The 20071-nt window shown below is 49.3% G+C and overlaps 1 protein-coding gene across 1 annotated transcript in view; it reads right to left on the bottom strand.

Moving 5' to 3' along the window:
* Nucleotides 1-20071, bottom strand: part of ITGB3 (integrin subunit beta 3) — a 52299-nt gene that overhangs the window by 11172 nt on the left and 21056 nt on the right. Inside the window, exons 5-11 of the mRNA XM_056127354.1 lie at nucleotides 18199-18361; nucleotides 17007-17168; nucleotides 13046-13141; nucleotides 12573-12662; nucleotides 11996-12130; nucleotides 10081-10510; nucleotides 349-571 (exon numbers count right to left, since the gene is read on the bottom strand). Of these exons, the coding sequence (XP_055983329.1) occupies nucleotides 349-571; nucleotides 10081-10510; nucleotides 11996-12130; nucleotides 12573-12662; nucleotides 13046-13141; nucleotides 17007-17168; nucleotides 18199-18361 (1299 nt within the window). The remainder of the gene's footprint in view (nucleotides 1-348; nucleotides 572-10080; nucleotides 10511-11995; nucleotides 12131-12572; nucleotides 12663-13045; nucleotides 13142-17006; nucleotides 17169-18198; nucleotides 18362-20071) is intronic.

Genomic DNA, 20071 nt, shown 5'->3' with positions numbered 1-20071 from the left:
CCAGGTGCCTGAGAGTCTGGGCGTCAGCACCAGAAGGGATCTGGGTTAGCTTCTTCCGAAATCAGAGGGATTCGGGATGAATGCTTCCCCGGGGGAGTTGTCCCCGTGGAGTCTGGCTGGCACTGCTCCTCTTTATGGTAGGTTCTATTTCCAGTTCCATCTTTCAGGCTGGGGGATGGAAAGCTAACCCTTCGACTGGAGCAAACTCTTCTCCCTTAAAGCCTGTGTGTGTGTGTGTGTGTGTGTGTGTGTGTGTGTGTGTGTGTGTGTGTGAGCATGCGCGTGCGCGTGTGTATGCACACGTGCATGTTCAGGAAGCCCCTCCCCCCACCTCCTCTGTATGCTCACTTCTTGAAGGTGCAGGCGTCCGGGCAGGTGGGACACTTCTCACAGGTGTCCCCGTAGGAGCCCGGCTGGATGCACACGCAGCTGCCACACTCGCACTTGCCGCGGCCACTGCACAGCAGCCCGTGGCTTGACATGCAGGTGTCGGTGCGCGTGGTGCAGTTGCAGTAGTAGCCTGTCCAGTCCGAGTCACACAGGCAGTCCCCACAGCTGCACTGGCCATGGCCTGAAAGCAGAGGCGGGGGACAGCAAAGCAGCGCGTCAGGATGGAGGTGGGGGGGGTCAATCTGCTCTCCCAGCCAGGCAGATTCTGACCCCCCTCCTCCCTTCCTAGGTGGCCCTCAGTGGGGGTGGGGTCACGCCACAAGACAGTCTCAGTGCCTTTAGGTCTCCCCAGGGCAGCAGGACAGAGTCTGAGGGCCCAAGGAGAGAAGGATTCCCCGAAGGCAAATCCCTTTCTTGTGCTCCCTCCTGAGTCCCTGAACTCATTACCCCAGGGGGCGATACTGGCCCCAAGCCTAGATGGGGCACTCAGAGGCCATGGTACTGTGACCTGATGGTGGTATCTCTGGTAACCAAAACAGAGGAGTGGGCCCTGACCTGGGCAGCTGACCACTGTCATCCTTGTCAGTGATGACAAGGGCCACGGGCCCAATGAGAGGTGACTGGAAAAAGAAGCTGGGGACATATACGCCACAGAGCACTGCTCAAGCACTGAGGAAAGAGGAAGTTTTGCAGGTGGCACTGTTTAAATTAACTATTATTCAAACTGCCCAGTGCTAGGGGGGAAGTGGGGTGCTCCAGATGTGGTCCCAACATAATGCAGTTGGCTTGTGTTTGTAAATCCCAAAACCACCGTCACCACCACCACCACCACTACCACCACCACCACCACCACCACACACACACACACACACACACAATTGGCCAGTGGGACAAAAAGAGTAAATGAAGGGCCAGAGTGATAGCACAGCGGGTAGGGTGTTTGTTTGCCTTGCACACAGCCAACCTGGGTTCAATTCCCAGCATCCCATATGGTCCCCTGAGCACCGCCAGGAGTAATTCCTTAGTGTGGAGCCAGGAGTAACCCCTGAGTATCATCGGGTGTGGCCCAAAAAGAAAAAAAAAGAGTAACTGAAATGGAAGGAATTGAGTCAGAGGACAGCTTAGAATTTTAAAGTATAGAGGGCTGGAGAGAGACAAGAGCAGGGAACATCGGCTGTCAACAACATTGGCTTTCACTGGTTGACCCAGGTTCAATCCCTGGCACCCCATCACCCTCAGCCTACTAGAAGTCATCCCAGACTGCAGAGCCAGGAGTAAACCCAGAGCACACACAGGTGTGGCCCCAAAACCCAAAGGGGGAAAAAAAAGTAAATTACTTACTGAACGGTTCAAATCAGAATCTAGAGCAGTCTCATCCCCAGACCATGCTAAATCATTTCTTGAGGTTATTCTCAATTCAATCTACCCTTCCTCTGAGGATGGGATTCGCTTTTGAAAACAGGATTTCTCAAACCAGCACCAACCACCATTTGGAGCCACAAAGAACCCTGGTTTGTGAGGTGCTGTCGTAGGAATCTGTGGGCAGCGACCCTGCCTCTACCCACCAAATGGTATATTTCAATCATGACCATTATATGACAATAATTCATAAGGTAAATTGTGGCCATCTGTGACCATCTGGTCCAATCGTGACCATTATAGGACAATAATTCATAAAGTAAATTGCAACCATTTGTGACCATTTGGTCCTATTGTGATCATTATATGACAGTAAGTCATAAAGTAAAACTTTATGCTCCACGTCCCCTAAGAGACAAAACAACCCTTCCTCCCATTTGAGAAGCATTATACCAGTTTCCTAGATCATGCCACTTGCATGCTAACAAGCCACCAAGTGTCTATACTGCCTAAATTGGGATTCAGCCCAGGGTCTTTGGACAACATTCGAGGCCTTTCCAGCTGGCTCAGTCTGTGTTCAGCGCTTCCTCTCATCATGGCGCAGACACCAGCCACCACGCTGAACTGCCAACATCTTCCATGCTTCCTGCACAGCCCAATGCTCTATCCAGGCTGTTTCTGGAGTGGGCAGTGTGGCTCAGTGATACAAAGCCCTGCCTGGGTAAGGTCTGATACCACAAAACATTTGAAGGGCCATGCTGTTCCCTCCGCGAATTCCCTTTCATCCTGCAACTACCACCAAACTCATTAATTCCTCTTTTTGGGTCTTGTTTTGCTTTTTTTGGCCACACCCAGTGATGCTTAGGGGTTACTCCTGGCTCTGCACTGGTGGTTCTCAGGGGCCCACATAGGATGCCAGGGATTGAACCCAGGTTGGTGGCCTGCAAGGCAAGTGTTCTACCTGCTATAATATCTCTCCAAACCCCTCTTAGCCTTGAAGGCCCAACTCAGAGTTCCCTTCCTCCTGTCACTTTTTCTGACATAGGAATCAAAGGTCTTCCCAAGAATTCTCCCAGCACTGACATATTCCTCTATCAGTCCATATGTCCAACCCATTTGATTGCCTTTCTTTCTCTTTTTCTAAATTATGAGTTCCTTGATGGGGAAAATATATCATGGAAAATTTCCATCAAATGTAGCATAAAAACTGATATAGAGAAACATACAATTGGTGGGCTTTCCCCTTCCCCTCTTTCTTTTTTTTTTTTGGGAGGGGGAAGGAAGGCCACACCTGGCAGTGCTCAAAGCTTTCTCCTTTGCCCTTCCCTCAGGGACCACTCCTTGTGGGCTCAGGGGACTATATGGGGTGCCAAAGTTGAACCTGTGTTGTCAGTATCCGAGGCAAGTGCCCTACCTACTGTGCTATCACTCCAGCCACAATTTGTGCATTTATAATCCATTCCTATTGATCTAACACCACGATCTGGGCACAACGAGACAAGATCTTGACAACACATGTGCATTAACCTGCGCCCTGTTGTGTATTGATGAACGGAACTGCACATAAGCCCTGGCGAGAAAGACCAGTTTGCTACAAAAGCATAGGAATAGGAGAGAAGGACCGGTCAAAGCCCCTAAGATGATTTGTTTTAGTCTTATTTTGGTTTTATTTGGGGGAGGGTGGTCACTGGTGGTGCTGGGAGTCGCTCCTGGAAATATGCAGGAGAAATGTAATACCAGGAATTGAACCTGGGCTTCCCACATGCAAAGCACACTCCCTGGCCTTCTGAACTATCTCCCTAGCTTGCACCGACTATGATTTACTGGGGCTTTAGAAAGTAGCTTTATAGAAAGGGGGCAGAAAGCTCAAGTGGTTGAACACATGCATCACATGTCTGGGGCTTGAATTCAATCCCTAATGAATATAGCAATGAATACAATGAATACAGCAGCCACTGAATACCACTGAGCTGAGCATAGCCATCAGATATTCCACTGGGCTGAGTATCTCCAGATGGGGTATCACTGGGTGTCGATCCTACAAAACCTTGTAGGAATTAACTTAAAATAAAAATTGGATCATATATCACTTCACAACAGTGAGAATGGCCTATTTTAAAAAGATTAGACACAAGAGACACAAGCAAGGATGCAGTGAGAAAACTAGTACACTTCTGGTGGTAATTGGCACAGCAGCAACTGTGAAAAGCAGGAGGTTCCTCAAAAATATGTAAATGGAGAGGTCAGGGATGGAGAGGGCACGGGGATGTGCCAGGCCCTGGAACTGAACCCTGGTACCACCAAAGGTATATATGTATTAATATCTACAAATGCATAAATAAATGGAATAGCATATGAGTCAGAGATACCCATCCTAAAAAATTATCCAAGGGAGATACGAAAACATTAATCTAAAAAAGACATTTGCACCCCTATGCCCATGGCAACATTATTCACACTAGCTAAAATAGGAATGATCCTATATGCCAATAAACATAACTGATAAAGCAGCTGTGGTATAAATACTCAAGAGAACACTACTCTGCTGTTAAAAAGATGAAAAGTGCATTTAAAATTTTTCAGTCTTTTTCTTAAAAAAAATGTATAGAGTTTGAGGTAGTTATAATAAGTAAATGGAGTCAGGAAATGAAAGGTAATTAATTTCCAGATGGTTTAACGTATATGGAATGCACGTAACTAAGGCAAATGAACTAGCAAAAAAAACAATGATGATGACAAAAAATCCTGAATTCCATAAAAGCCGTGTAGGTCACCAGAGGAAAAGGAAATTGGGTTGGAGGAATGGGTGGATGGGACATTTTGGTGGGGTGTGATGGCACTGGAGTTTGGGTGGTGGGTGCAGTGAATCCTATATTCATATAAAGGTGTTAACCTATACTCTGAAACCCTATAATATTCTAAGGTAAAGGTAAAGGTAAAGGTAAAGGTAAAGGCCCTCCCGTTGATCGTCGATTTGCTCGAGCGGGCCCAGTAACGTCTCCATTGGAGACTTTGTTGTTACTGTGTCTGGCATATTGAATACTCTCGGTAGCTTGCCGGGCTAAAAAAAAAAAAATTAAATCCAAAAATCCTTTTGGTAGTGGTTTCTAAACCTTACTGGAAGGTGACTCATTCTCCAGGACTCTGGATAAGGAAGAAGTGAATGAATAATAAAAATCTGATTGTTAATCAGCAAGAGGGAAGTAACTTTACTGATCTGAACTCCAGAACACTGGGTGGAAAATGGGTCCGGGAGGAGCAGAAGATGATGCACATGGCCAGGTTCAAACAGCAATGAACTGGCGCCTGCTACTCCCTGGTGACTCGCCTGGGTCCAGCTAGTAGCTCTGAGCAATTTTGAGTCCCCCTTTCTGTGACTCCAGCACCACCCTCTAGGCACACTGACATCAAGACTCAGACACGCCTTCACCATCCTGGAGAGAAATATCTGTTTCCCAGAAGAATGGAAAATGTAACCTCATCTGGTCCAGTTACCATGTCCACCCGAGGAGAAGAGATGAAACCAGCAGGAGGGCAGGGAACCAAGGAGAGAAGAACCCAATTTTCTTTTTTCTTTTTTGGGTCACACCCAGCGATGCACAGGGGTTACTCCTGGCTCATGCACTCAGGAATTACTCCTGGCTATGCTTGGGGGACCATATAAAATGCTGGGAATCGAACCCGGGTCAGCCATGTGCAAGATAAATGCCCTGCCCGCTGTGCTATCGCTCCCAAGAACCCAATTTTGACCCAATCTTAAACTGTAGGTCGTGATCCCATATGGTGTCACATAGCTGAACCTGGGACGAGGAGGCGGTCACCAAAAAATTGGAAATAGTAAAAGGTTTGTGAACATGCAGTGACCAAACATTAATTCAAAATCAACTTGTGAAATCAGGTATGTTTGCCGGTGTCGCCCGTGTTGCATTTCTTTTGGGCAAAGAGGGGTCACAAGTAGGTAAAGTTTAAGTCCTGCCCTAGGAGGACAGTTGTGGTGAGGTTCTTATTTGGATGACTTGCGGGGGAAGCAGGAAGGAAAGAGGGAAGCAGGGCACAAGTCAGAAGCTGACAGGAATGTGGCCACGCCAGAGCCAGTGGTGGGCCCTGGAGCGTGACGGGTAAGGGAGCAAAGGGGCAGGCCTGTGTAACCCCATGTCCATCTGAGATGTGCCAACGGCTAAAGCCAGACTGCTCCTGTCAGAGGGAGGCAATTCTCCGGAGAAGGGGCAATGGAAGCTAGCAGCTGGGCGTGGGGTGCCAGCTGGAAGCGTGGGGCCACACAGTGTCCACTATACCCGGCTCTGGACCAGAACTCCCAGGCAGGGGAAGGCCATGCCACAGAGGCCTGGCAGCACCCAGAAACCCTAGTGCCATCGTCTTCCCTTTGTGAAGCTGAACAAAGAGGCCTTTGGGCCTGGCAAGCCAACAGGGAGTGGGGGCAGGAGTGGAAGTCGGCCAGAGGCGGCAGGCTGACCCCATGCCCTGGCAGGGGCAGCTCTCAGAAGGCGGCCATAGCACAGAATGTCACAGAGCTGGCCCTCCTCCAGAAAACGAGAGGCAGGGCCTGGGCTCATAGGAAAGTCAGAGGAAGGGGGTGAGAATCAAAGAGGGTGAGGAAGAGGAGGCAGGTAGAGAAGAGAGTCCTGCAGAGGAGACAGGAAGGGAGAAGCATTTCCGGTCCCAGGGAATGTCATGGCTTTCCCCTGTGGGTCCATGCATCCTCACTCTGCTCCTCTCCACCAACATCTCATCTTCTCCATGAAGCCGCTCAGGCCTCCCCTGTCCTCACTGAGTCTCTCCCTCTGCAGATTTCCTGTACCGCTCTGGGAGGGAACCATGCTTCTTCCAAGATCTGGAAGGTTCTGTCTGTGTTGGGAATCATCCTTTGGTAAGTTAATGAAGGGCAAAGCTGGCTTATGTCAGTCTCCCTACCCCACAACAATCCTGAACAGAACCTGACTCCCAGGGATGTGGCAGGTGAGGGTCCCATTAAGACATGGACATGTGCCCTGATGTTTGAAGCAGGAGGGCTGGGAAGGGACCACCAAGAAGACACTCTCCCCAGTGGGAAGATCTGGAGAGGGGAGGCCGGGGGCAGGAGGAAACTCCTAGTCTACTCACAGCATGCCCGCTTGTGGCAAAGAACAGACCACAGTAACTCTGGAAGGAACAATGGCGAGTTAGATTCTGATTCTTATTACTGTGTTATTATTACTGTATTCATGGTGGGTTAACTCAGAAATCACGTCTGACCCTGTTCACTCACAGGGACTGTGTGCTTGGCCTGGAGCATGCACTCCATGTGTCCGTATCCCCAGGAGTCTTCAATGCGGAACATGACGTTGGCACCCCAAGGTTCTGAGCTAAGGCCCAGGGGGCACCCAGCACCCTGGCAGGAAGTGGTGGACGGAGGCTGCCTGTTGAATGGGTCTGGAGCGCAAGAGGATGAGCTGTTCTTGCATGGGTGGGAGGCAGGAACCACGGCTGTTGGCCCTGGGTGCTTTGTTTTGTGGCTTCAGTGGGGCTGGCAGCCAAAGGAAATACATCTATGCCTGCCCCACTGCCTCACACCAGACCAGAAACAATCAGGCTCTGAGGAGGTGTGGACTGCCTTCAGCCCGTCTGACCCCAGAGGCCCCCTCTGGGCCGCCCCCTCTGGCCCAACCTTTTCCTCAGGGGTCACCCAAGTCATAGTTATCCTCTTCCTGAGGTACTTTGGTTGGGCCGTAAACACTAGATATTTAGATGATACTAAATGCTGAATATGATGTAAATATTAAAATAAACTGAAATTCTGGCCTTGCCCCCCCCACCCCCAATTTAAACTGTGATTTGTATGTGCTCTCGTGTGTTCCTGATCTCCCCATTGATCTCTCTATTATGCATTTCTCCAAGCTTTCAAGTTTTGCTGGCAAGAGTAAAAGCATAACACAAGAAAGAGGGGCTGGAGTGATAGTACAGCAGGTAGGGCATTTGCCTTGCAAGCGGCCGACCAGGGTTTGATTCCCAGCATCCCATATGGTCCCCTGAGCACCGCCAGTAGTAATTCCTGAGTGCAAAGCCAGGAGTAATACTTGTGCATCTCCAGGTGTGACCCAAAAAGAAAAACAAAAAAAAATAAAAAAGAAAGAAAGAAAAAGAAATTAAAAAGAAGCCATATGTAGATTACTTGGGCATGCTTTGTTTAGAAAGACAAAGATGAACCTGCCTAATCAAACTTCTTGTTTTTCCTTTTTCCTAAAATTTCTTTTTTGGGAGGGGACTTGGGGCTGCTTGGGCCACACCTAGTGGTTTTCAGGCTCAGGAATGATCCCTGACAGTACTCAAAAAACCATAGGCAGTGCTGGGGTTTGAGCCAGTGGTGGTTGCGTGCAAGGCAAGCATCTTAACCTCTGTGCTGTCTCGCCCACCTTCTAATCCAGCCTTCTTAAAGGCTGGTACGAAAAGTGAACCCCTGGAGCCAGAGAGAGTTCTATGGGCTGAACACATGCTTGGCATGAGAGTCCTGATTCAAACCCCAGCATCACATGGTTCCCCAAGTACTACCAGGAGTAGTCTCTGATCACTACTGGGTATAGCCCCCAAACCAAAAATAATAATTCTGATAAATAAATAAAAGTGAACATCTGGATGGATTTGAACCTCAGTGCAAATGAAGCTAACTGGGACCATAGATCTGATCATTCAGAAGAGCCAAGTAATCTCTGTTCAATCAGCCAAAACTCATCCTCATAAATTAGTCTCAACCAATTTGCCAATGTGTTGAATATGTTACTAGTAAGACAACTGGGCATTCTACAGATAAGAACCCCAAATCTTTACTGCCCCTGCCTCTGTGGCCTGTATGGCATTGCCATCTGACAGATATCTGTGCTGTCCAGCATGATAGCCACTAGCCACATGTGACACTTGAGTCACAGAAGACCTAAGTTATTTTAAGTTAGTTGTAATCAAAGAAGCAGAGTTAGCTCAAAGAATTAAGAATAGACTTTGCATGGAGGAGGTTCGAGTCTGATCCCACTGCCGCATGGTCTCCTGGCACTTCCTGGTATGACCCCCAAGCACAGAGCAAGAAGTAGCCCCTGAGCACCATCAGGTATGGCCCAAATCCCCCCCCCCCCCCGCGCAATTTTTAAATTAAAGTGTAAATAAACTGAATTCTATTAATTAAAATTTAGTCACAAGTGGAATCCAAAAATAATAGTACCAACAGTCAGAATAAAACAATGCCAACATTTAAGAAAACTTACATTGTACTAGGGCTGGAGCGATAGCACAGTGGGTAGGGCGTTTGCCTTGCAAGCGGCTAACATGGACGACCCAAGTTCGATTCCTCCGCCCCTCTCGGAGAGCCCGGCAAGCTACCGAGAGTATCTCGCCCGCACGACAGAGTCTGGCAAGCTCCCCGTGACATATTCGATATGCCAGACACAGTAACAACAAAGTCTCCAACGGAGACGTTACTGGGCCTGCTCGAGCAAATCAATGATCAACATTGTACTAAATGTATTGGCTGTTAAACGTGCTCCAATGTCTTACCTATCTATATGCTCCTTTTTTCCATGTTTCTTGTGGTGAAAAAAAAATTAGGTGATAACAATAATTACTAACTTTGCTCTATAGTCTAATAACATGTCCTTTCCAAATCTGTAAATACTAAAAATGTAATCATCAGTGACATTTGGGTTTCTTTTTTTCCTCAGGGGACCATATGGGATGCTGGGGATCGAACCTGGGTTGGCTACATGCAAGGCAAGTGTCCAACCCACTGAATCCTCAAAAATATTTTTATCTGGGGCTGGATCCATAGCACAGCGGATAGGGCGTTTGCCTTGCACGTGGCCGACCCGGGTTTGATTCCCAGCATCCCATATGGTTCCCTGAGCACCGCCAGGAATAACTCCTGAGTGCATGAGCCAGGAGTAACCCCTGTACATCACTGGGTGTGACCCAAAAAGAAAAAAATATTTTTATCCTCAAAAATATTTTTAAAAATCAACATTTCATACTTTAAATTATTAGAAAAACAGATGAAAGAAAAGGTTAAAAAAACAACTATTTTCACTTTCTACTTCCCTCATTCTTCCTACACTGACACAAAGGGGAAGCCCCCAGAAGTAGTGGCTCACTTCCAACTCCTTTTACTTCCAAAGACACAGGGAATTGAGAAACCTTTATTGTTTTCTGCCACTGGACAGCAGCATCTCCTCTGCTCTGCCCACTGTGTGTGTGTGTGTGTGTGTGTGTGTGTGTGTGTGTGTGTGTGTGCACGTGCGCATGAGTCATGCATGTACAGTGCCATGGGAAGACAGTTTGGTCGGTCGTACTCACCTGAGCACATCTCTCCCTTGTAGCGGACACAGGAGAAGTCATCACACTCGCAGTACTTGCCTGTGATCTTGCCAAAGTCACTGCTGTGGCAGACGCACTGGCCACAGAGGCATTCACCCCGCTGGCTGCAGGCAGGCTGGCCCTCACGGGGGCTGCACTCATCCTGCTGGGAAGGACGATAGTCCTCCTCGGAGCACTCACACTGGGACCCCAGCCAGCCGGGTGCACAGCGGCACATCCCACACTCAAAGGTCCCATTGCCGTTGTTGCAGCGCTGGCTGGAAGGTTCTGCCTGGGCCTGGCAGGCACAGTCACAGTCAAATGTGACCTGGACGGTGAGACTATCCTTGAAGCCCACGGGTTTGATGGTGAAGGACTTCTCCTTCTCCTGGGGGCAGCCGCGCACCTTGGCCTCGATGCTGAAACTCACCTGCACAGGAAGCAAGGGCGGACTGAGTTGCAGGTGCACCTGGACCTAATACTCTGGTCCTATAGGAAACCTGTTCCCTTCCCTGCCCCACAAGCCCAGACAGGGTGCGGGGGCTTCTCCCAGAACCCGAGGACATCCTTCCCACTCCTAGGGTCTGTGGAGAAAAACAAGAATCTGTGGCTTGTTTATATTGCTGTATACTTGAGAGATACGGGTCGGGTGCAGACCCCAGCCCATAGTGTGAGATGCTGTCTTTCCTTCCATAGCACATATGACATAAAGCAGCTCAAAAAGAAGAGAACCTGTGATGTGGCACTCGGGCCAACTAAAAGAGCTTGGACTGGTGGAGAAATATTGCAGGAAGCACAAGGTACTTCTTTCCTCCATAGCAGCCCAACACAGGCTCAGAATCTCTGCTTCTCTTTCCACATGACATTTCAGCACTTGTGCAAACATATTTTTTGCTGGGGGTGGTGGTGTTTGGACCACATGTGACAACTCTCAGGGGTTGCTCCTGACTCTGTGCTCAGACAGTGCTCAGGGGACCATACGAGGTGTTAGGGATCGAACTCAGGTTGGCTGCATGCAAGGCAAGTGTCCAACCTACTATACCATCACTCTGTCCTCCAATTAAACATATTTCAAACCAATTAATTCTCCTTACACAGAATGTACACATGTGTCTAGAATTAAATAAGTGGACAGAAAGAGGAGACATAGATATACAAAAGAAAAAAATATGAAGATACAAAGATGGTACCTCTCCGTACAGAGAGAGACATCTCCTACCCTCCCTCCTTCCTCACAAAATCTTTAGGCAGAAGCTGAGGAGACCCAAGCACCAAGGAGGAGTGTCAGAGAAAGAACAGAGGGATGATATAAACTTCGCAGCCTGAGAGGGTTGGAGCAATAGCACAGTGAATAGGGCATTTGCCTTGCATGCGGCCAATCCGGGTTAGATTCCCAGCATCCCAGGTGGTCCCCTAAGCACCGCCAGGAATAATTCCTGAGTGCAGAGCCAGGAGTAACCCCTGTACATTTGGTGTGTGACGCAAAAAGCAGAAAAAAAACCCTTTGCAGCCTGAAATGCCATGTGGGTGGGTATTTTAGCCTGTTCTTTCACTGAAGTTGCAATTCCCAGAACATGGCCAGTTATGGAGTCTGTGCCCAATAAACATGTGTAGCCGAGACTCTACCTTATAGTGTGAAAGGGAAGAAAGGTATTCACTGGAAAGGTGGAAGGGAAGGAGTTATTTCATTTGCAAATGACTGAACAAAGAGAAGGAACCTAAATGATTAGTAAAGATTTCCCCCCCCCACCCCCCCACCCCCCGGCGAGTACTGAAGGTGATGGAAACTGGCAGACCCCTTACTCCTAACGTGTCATGCTTTCAGGAGGAAAGCACAGGGACTGGGGGACACCTGCAGAGACTCGGAGGCACAGGCCAGAGGCAGACGCACCAGCCCCGAGCCAGCCCACCTCACCGTGTCTCCGATCTTGAGTCCAACGCAAGACTTGAGGCCGGGAATGACCTCGTTGTTGAGGCAGGTGGCATTGAAGGACAGAGACAGCTCCTCGGGGAGATCACGCACTTCCAGCTCCACTTTAGAGCGGATTTTCTGAGCAGAAAGGGCAGAAGAAGAACAGGAAATGAATTAAGAAACTCCAGGAAGCCCTGGGCTCCCTCTGGCTGGCCTGAGAGCCACCAGAGCATCCCAAGGTCTAGGTCACTGCAGGTCACTGCGGTCAGCAGCATCTCCCAAGTCCCTCCATCAATCCCACCTTCCTTCCTCATCACCATCCTCAACGTCTTCTTAGCCACCCCCATCCCCTCCAAATGTCCATTCCCTCCTGACACTCGCTGGCCTGGCTTTTTGTGTCATTTCATTCTCAAGAGGTTGTGTTGCTGCAGGGTTGCCCGGGGGTTGCCAGGGGCCTGGAAGAACGGGAGGAGGGCTGCCTGGTGTATGTGCCACCAGGATTCCCACATTTGAGCCAGTCTGGGTAAGGCCCAAGCAAGGTGGGCTTTCAGCAGGCCCATTCCCAGCACAGGACACCTACCCCGTAAGCATCGACGATGAGCTGGAGCACATTGCTGGAATCAGCAGACAGCACCCCCACCGTGGTCCCCGGGATGAGCTCGCTGTAGTTCTAGGAAAAACAGAAGTTCAGGAGTGAGAGAGCTAAAGTACAGCAGGACAGCAGACGGGTGTGTGTGTGGTGGGGGTGGGGGGGTGGCAGGGGAGTAGGGGGAGGAGTCTCTGAAAGCGTCCCCCCACCCCAAATCAGACAGAGCCTAAAGGAAAGGCAGGGTAGCTGGCTCGCTATTGCCAGGAAAAGAGCCGGTGATTTTCCACCGATCGAAGGACTGCACCATCAGCCTATCCAGACAGAGAGCAGGAGAGAAGCAGAGAGGAATCCTTAGCTCCGGGAGCAAGCTGGAGAGGCCCTTCCGGAACAGGGACCACAGCCAACAGCAGAGACAGGTCACCTCGCCGCCCACCCCCAAACCAGGAAGCGCAGGAAACAGTCACCTGGTAGAGTTTGACTACGTTTTCAGTCACAGCAAATATCAGATTGATGTTTTTCTGGGATAGTTTCTCTGTCATTAGCCCCAGAGACGGATAATCCTGGGGGAAGGAAGGACACGGAAGTGAGTCAAAATGCATCACCCAGATTGATCCCTGGATAATGAACCTTATGCATAGGCCATTTGCTCTCTAGGCTAATGGCCCAAACAGTGGCGCTCCTTTGACCCTCTGCTCAATATAAGGCAAAAAAGGTGAATTGAATCAATAGTTAGGTTAATCCTAACTATTAACCCCAAGGAGATATGAAGAGCTGCAGACTCGTGGTACCTGAATTAGGTACCCTCTCCACATGCCAGGGTCTGGGTGGGCCTTCTCATTTGGAAACGTCTTTCTTCTCTGAAACCTTCTGCAACGCTTTGGCTAGGCACTCCAAGTCTCCCACCGTGGGGTTCCGACCCCCCTTTCCCGTCATCATTTACTACTTTCCTTCTGCTCACCACTGGGCTCACTCTCATTCTCTCACCTGGCTTAGCCTTCCTTTCCATTATCCTCCTTCCACAAGACCCAACTTGAGCCCCACTTTCTCTTGAGGCCCTCCTTGACCATCCCAGCTAACAAGCTTGCCCCCTCTCAACACCTCAAGTCCTTACTAGTTACCCAGTTAGCACTAGCCATTTGCTTGTCTCTTTAGTAGGATAGCTCCTCCACCAAACCCTGAAACCCCCAAAGGGGAGGCTTCTGTAGTGTCTCTCATCTCCCTGCATCCAGGCTGAGGTGCCTTGCACAAATTCACCTACTGCCTTGGGTATGGCTAGCACTAAGGAACTCAGGTGACACTGGGGACCCTGGTGAGCTGGGGATGTGTCCTGGGGGTCCGAGGGAGCTCATGAGATCATCCCATTCAGTCCCTTACTTTTAACACAGGGTTCCCTTTAAGTCACCTAAAAAAGTGGCGGCTCTATGGTCTTTAAAGAGATAAAGAGGCGGGGGTTGAAGTAATAAGACAGTGGGTTGGGTGTTTGCCTTGCACACGACTGACCCAGGTTTGATCCCTGGCATTCCATATGGTCCCCCAAGCACTGCCTGGAGTAATTCCTGAGTGCAGAGCCAGGAGCAACCCCTGAGGATCACTGGGTGTGATCCAAAATAAAGCAACAAATAGAGAGAGAGAGAGAGAGAGAGAGAGAGAGAGACTGGATCAATAGTACAGAAGGTAAGGTATTTACCTTCCACAGGGTAACTGAGCTACCATCCCTGGCACCTTATATGGCCTTTAAATAATCCCTGAACACAGAGTCAGGAGTAAGACTGGGTACCACCGGGTGTTGCCCAAAAGCCAATAAATAAAGATGTAAAGAGTTCAGGGACAGGGGAGGATTCATGGGACTAGAGCATCTGCCTGGCAGGCACAAGACCCTGACTTTATTCCTTGGACCCTTATCCTCCCCCCAGTATCCAGCAGGTCTTGGGAGCCAGGGCCACAGAGCTACTCTGCATCGCCAGCACCACTTGGCTGAGAACTGCCAGGAGTGACTCCAAGTCCCGTGAGCACTGCCTGGAGAGCCCATAAAGAAAGAAATGAGCCTAAACTTTTTTTTTCTTTTTTCTTTTCGGGTCACACCCAGGGATGCTCAGGGATTACTCCTGGCTTTGCACTCAGAAATTACTCCTGGCGGTGCTTGGGGGACCATGTGGGATGTCAGGGATTGAACCCAGTCGGCCGCATGCAAGGCAACACCCTACCTGCTGTACCATCGCTCTGGCCCTGAGCCTAAACTTTTAAATAGAGCTAGGAAGGGGCTGGGAAGATGACATGGGCGTCAGGGGCACCCAACCCTGGTTTGAGCCCTGCTGCCCACATAGTTTGTTCCCCAAGAACCAATGGGTGTAGTCCCTGAGGCCGTATCCTGGGGCCCCTGCATTGAGCTGTCCGGCCTGGTTGGTCAAGTAGCAGCATGAATGGCTACTGGGTACCCTGAGCGCTTCATGGAAACTGCCTCCACCCCCTATCCCCAAAAAAAGAGAGATTGAAGAGTTTCCACCTTCTCCAGCCAAACTAGGCAGAGCAGAGTGCTAGAGTTGTTCTCTTCCTTCAAGTAGTGCTTAGGCGGTCCAGGGGCCATCCTGGTGATATTCCTTCTGGTTCTGCAGGCCCAGGCATGTCCAAGCTCAGGTCCAGCTATACAGTGTTGCTCTGGCCAGGAGTGGAGTGCTCAGAGGACACAAGGGCCACATCTAGCAGGGGACCACACGGTTCCAGGGGTAGAATCCAGGGCCTCTGCATGTCAGACTCACCAGCCCTACTCAGGGTCAGTATCAGCCTTCCTAGTGTCTGGATATATATATATTTTTTTCTGACTTATAGAAATTTCTCCCATTTTAATTTAAACCCCTCTTATTTAACCCTCCCTGATACAACAAAGGGCTGGAGCAATAACACAGCAGGGCGGGCGTTTGCCTTGCACGCAGCTGACCTGGGTTTGATTCCTCCATCTCTCTCAGAGAGCCCGGTAAGCTACCGAGAGTATCCCGCCCACATGGTAGAGCCTGGCAAGCTCCCTGTGGCATATTTAATTTGCCAAAAACAGTAACAAGTCTCACAATGGAGACATTATTGGTGCCTGCTTAAGTAAATCTATGAACAATGATTTCACTGAACCCCAAATCTATGAACAATGGAAGGACAGTGCTACAATGCAACAACAGAATACAGTTAAATCTCGTGGGTGGGTTCATGCCCACTCCTCCCCCCAGCTTTTCTTGATGTAAAATGTCCCTGAGTCTTTCGCCCAGCCTCACACATGCTGTCTCCCACCTTTGGATGCTCTGTGCATTTTTTTTCTTTTTTTGTAGGAGTACTGCTATTTATTCAGCCACTGATTAGCTGATTGAATTGTGCATGAACTTCACCTTACTTTTTTTTTCTTTTTCCATTTTTTATAATTTTATTTATTGAATCACCGTGAGAGCAGTTACAAAGCTTTTGGGTCTAAGTCTCAGTCATACAATGAAACACCCGTACCTTCACCAGTGCCCATTCTCCACCACCAAAAATCCCAGTATACACCCACCCCTCACCCTCCCCCTGCCTGTGGGGCAGATGATTTCTACCTTACTCTCTCTCTACTTTGATCACATTCACTATTTCGACACCAGACCCACCATTATTTAAGATTTTACCCCAACACTCAGATCTGCTGAAAAGGCAACAATAGACAATTTGTGTTCTATTGCTGGTTATGAATAACATATGATGTCGTGTGGCTGCAGTAGGGCCAAGTGGTTTTGAAATTCTGAAATTTTAACACTTAAATCTGGAGGGATTTCTGCCAAAAGCCACTGGGTTTAGAGATCTGCTCCTGAGTCTCTGGGATCATGGCCGTTGAGCAGCTTGATGAGGAGCCAAAGAGGCCATTCGTGGGCGATGACATGGGGTCTCATTGGGGTGGGGAAGACAGGCCCGGCTCCACCTCCCCCCTCATCCCGTGAGACCCAACAAGTTTCGTCACTGCGGGCCCAAGCCTGACTGTTCAATGGCCTCTGGAGGATGACAGCCACCAAGTCGCCAAGAGGGAGCATCTGTGCATTTTTTTCTATCTTCTCCCAATAATCGCAGTGAGCACTGTACACTGAGTGCTCATCGGATCCTGAGGACAGGTAAAGGCCCTCTCTAGCTGGACCTGGGCAAGCCCTTTGGGGTGCTCTGGTTGCCATGACGTTGTTTGTGGTACAGGGGGCGGGAAGTGCACAGGGTCTTACTAACCACGGGCCACAACATCTCTAATTCTCTGGGGCTAGTGCAGGCTGGGCCCTGGAGGGGAGTGTCCAGGGTGTCTGTACTGGGGCAGACTGAACCGGCCTTCACGCTGCCCAGAGGGAAGACTCCCACCCAGACATTCACAGAAAGCCCTTCCCTGGGCCACACCTGCCCCAGCCCCAGGTAGGGAACCTTCCAGACTCTCACCATGGTCGTGGAGGCAGAGTAATGGTTGTCTCTGCCAACGTGGCACTGTCCATCATTGGGCTGGACAATGCCGGCCAGTCTCCCATCCAGGGCGATGTGAGTCTTGGCATCTGTGGTGAACACCAGCAAGTGGGAAGCATCGTTCCTCCAGCCAACCTTGTCCTTAAAAGAATGCAGGACCAAGGGCAAAGGAGAGAAACCAACTTTAGCTGTGTCACTGGTAGAAAACAAACACACAAGCTTCCCCCTCCCCGCTGCCCCAGGTCTAGAAAGGACCACCCCCCCGCCCAGCCTCAGTCCAGGTCTCAAAACACACGCTCGATCTTTCCAACTGCACAGGCTCTCTTCTAGGAGAACAGTCTCCAAAAGCTCCCTTTCAGTTCCAAGTCAAAGTTTTTCAATGATGATTCCATGGTCCAAAAAAAAAAAAAAAAAAACTGCCTCCACTTTCACTATAGCCAGAATCTGGAGATCCAAGTGCTCAAGAACAGATGACTGGATAAAGAAATTATGGCAGATCTACACAATGGAATACTATGCAGCTGTCAGGTAAAATGTAGTCAGGAAATTTTTTTATACATGGATGAACATGGAGAGTATCACGCTGATTAAAATGAATCAGAGGGAGAGGGACGTAGATGACCGCATTCATTTGCAGGATGTAAAAATAACCTAGTATGAGACTAACACCCAAAGAACACAGAATTGAGGGCCAGGAGGACTGGTCCATGCTAAGAAGTTTACCACAAGGGAGAGGAGTGCAGTTAGGACACAGAAGAGACCTCTATGACAATGATAGTTGGAAATGATGGACAAGAACTGAGTGCTGAAAGGAGATAAAGTGATGTGCATGATACACTTTCAGTAACTGCTAACCACCAGACGCAAATGACACAAAAAGGGAAAGGAGAGAGAAAGGAGAGAGAGAGAGAGAGAGAGAGAGAGAGAAGGAAAGGGGGGAGAGGGAGGAGGAGGGAGGGAGAAAGGGGGACAAAGGAGGGGAGGAGGAGGAGGAAGAGGGAAGGATGAGAAGGGGAAGAAGAGGAGGAGGAGGAGGAGGAGGAGGAGGAGGAGGAGGAAGGTCTGCCATCCTCCACAGAGACCTGCTGAGCTCCTGCTTCTGCTGCCCCACCGACGCGCCCCCAGCTGACCCCCTGCCCTCCCTGCTGTGCCCACCCCACCTCCTACTCACATCACACACTGTGGCCTGCATGATGGCATCAAAGCCCCCCTCAGGGGCATCTCGGTTCCGTGACACACTCTGCTTCCTCACCTCCTCGTTGAAGCGGGTCACCTGGTCAGTGAGCGTCAGCACATGTTTGTAGCCGAACATGGGCAAGCAGGTGGTCTTCATGCTGGGGAGGAGGGAGACCATTAGAGCAAACACCCGAAGGAAAGCTGCAAGGGAGCGGAGGGAAGGAGAAGGGGCTGGGGTCAGGGAGACGCACATGTGGGGCCTGAGGGAGCCCCAGGCTTCATTCCCAGCACCGCCATGGTCCCCTGAGAATTGCTGGGAGTAACCCCCAAGGCCAGAGTCACAAGGAGCCCCTGAGCACCTCTGGGTTTGGCCCCTACCCCGAAAACTAAGGGGAATCCCTGTCTCCGAAAGGTCCTTGTGACACGTCAGCATCTAAACTGATAGGTGTTAAAGCAGTGCGCATATGTGAGGCTCTGGTGCTACTACCTCTGCTCACACCCTGACATCACGCTAAGCGCAATAGAGCACCAGTTTATCTGTAACTTAACATTCCTGAGCAATCAATAAAGCAATAAAGAAGTGCCAAGGAGATGCATCTGCCCCCAGCCTTATGGTGTGTTTATCTGCTTGCTAGATGGTGACATCTATATCAGGGAAATATATGATCGCATCCCATAACTTTGAAAACTTAAAGATTAGTTCACACTTCATCGGACTCATTAGCCATCATTTTAAATCATGAAAATCCATGAATTTGCAGGTCTCCACCAATTTAAAAAAGAAGCCCTGGGAACAGAAAGATAACACAGGGAGTAAGACACCAGCCTCACATGAGGCCCACCCCAGTTGGATTCTACAGCCAACCACATAAAGCCAGGCCTGGGGCTGGAGCAGTAGTACAGCAGGAAGGGCAATTGCCTTGCACATGGCCAACCTGAATTCAATCTCCAGTATCCCATATAGTTCCCCGAGCAACGTCAGGAGTAATTCCTGAGTGCAGAGGCAGGAGTAAACCCTGAACATCACTGACTATGACCCCCAAAACAAAACAAAACAAAACCAAATCATATGTAATCAGTTCCCTGAGTACTGCCATATGTGGTTCAATGACCCCCCAAATAATAAGAAATAAATTATTTACTCGTAAACTAGTTGTCAATACAGATATATCAAAGGATTTAATAAATATTGGGTTTGATTCCTCCGCCCCCCTCAGAGAGCCTGGCAAGCTACCAAGAGTATCTCGCCGGCATGGCAAAGCCTGGAAAGCTACCTGTGTTGTATTCGATATGCCAAACACAGTAATAAGAAGTCTCACAATGGAGACGTTACTGGGCCTGCTCGAGCAACTCGAACAATGGGAGGACAGTGCTACAGTGCTACAGTGTATATATGTGTATATATATATATATATATATATATATATATATATATTAGGCTATACCTGACTGTGTTCAGGGGTTATTCCTGGCTCTGTACTCAGGAATCACTCTTGGCAGTGCTCGGGGGACCATATGGGATGCTGGGGATCAAACCTGGTTTGTCTGCATACAAGGCAAGTGCCCTATCTGCTGCACTCTCACTTTGGCCCTCATTTTTATTCTTTTCTATTTCTCCAGAACTTAATTTCTTTCATTTTAATCCTGCAGGACTCACACTTGAGGGGTAAGACAACCATGGAATCGTCTCTTCTGAAATTATAATTCCTCGATTTACTATTTCATAGATTCCCATCTACTTTGTGCCTCCTTTACCAGCAAGGCTTTCCTGCTGCCTTTATTTGTGACCAAGATTGGGAAGTGGAGATTTCTACCACTCTACACCAACAGAACAGCTTGCTTGCCAGCCGGGGAGGCCGAAGTAGAAA

This window comes from Sorex fumeus, unplaced genomic scaffold, assembly GCF_029834395.1.
Source record: "Sorex fumeus unplaced genomic scaffold, SorFum_2.1 ptg000063l, whole genome shotgun sequence".
In the NCBI taxonomy this organism is placed as follows: Eukaryota; Metazoa; Chordata; class Mammalia; order Eulipotyphla; family Soricidae; genus Sorex; species Sorex fumeus.
Note: the sequence above shows the minus strand (reverse complement) of the source record. Positions and strands in the feature narration are given on the sequence as shown.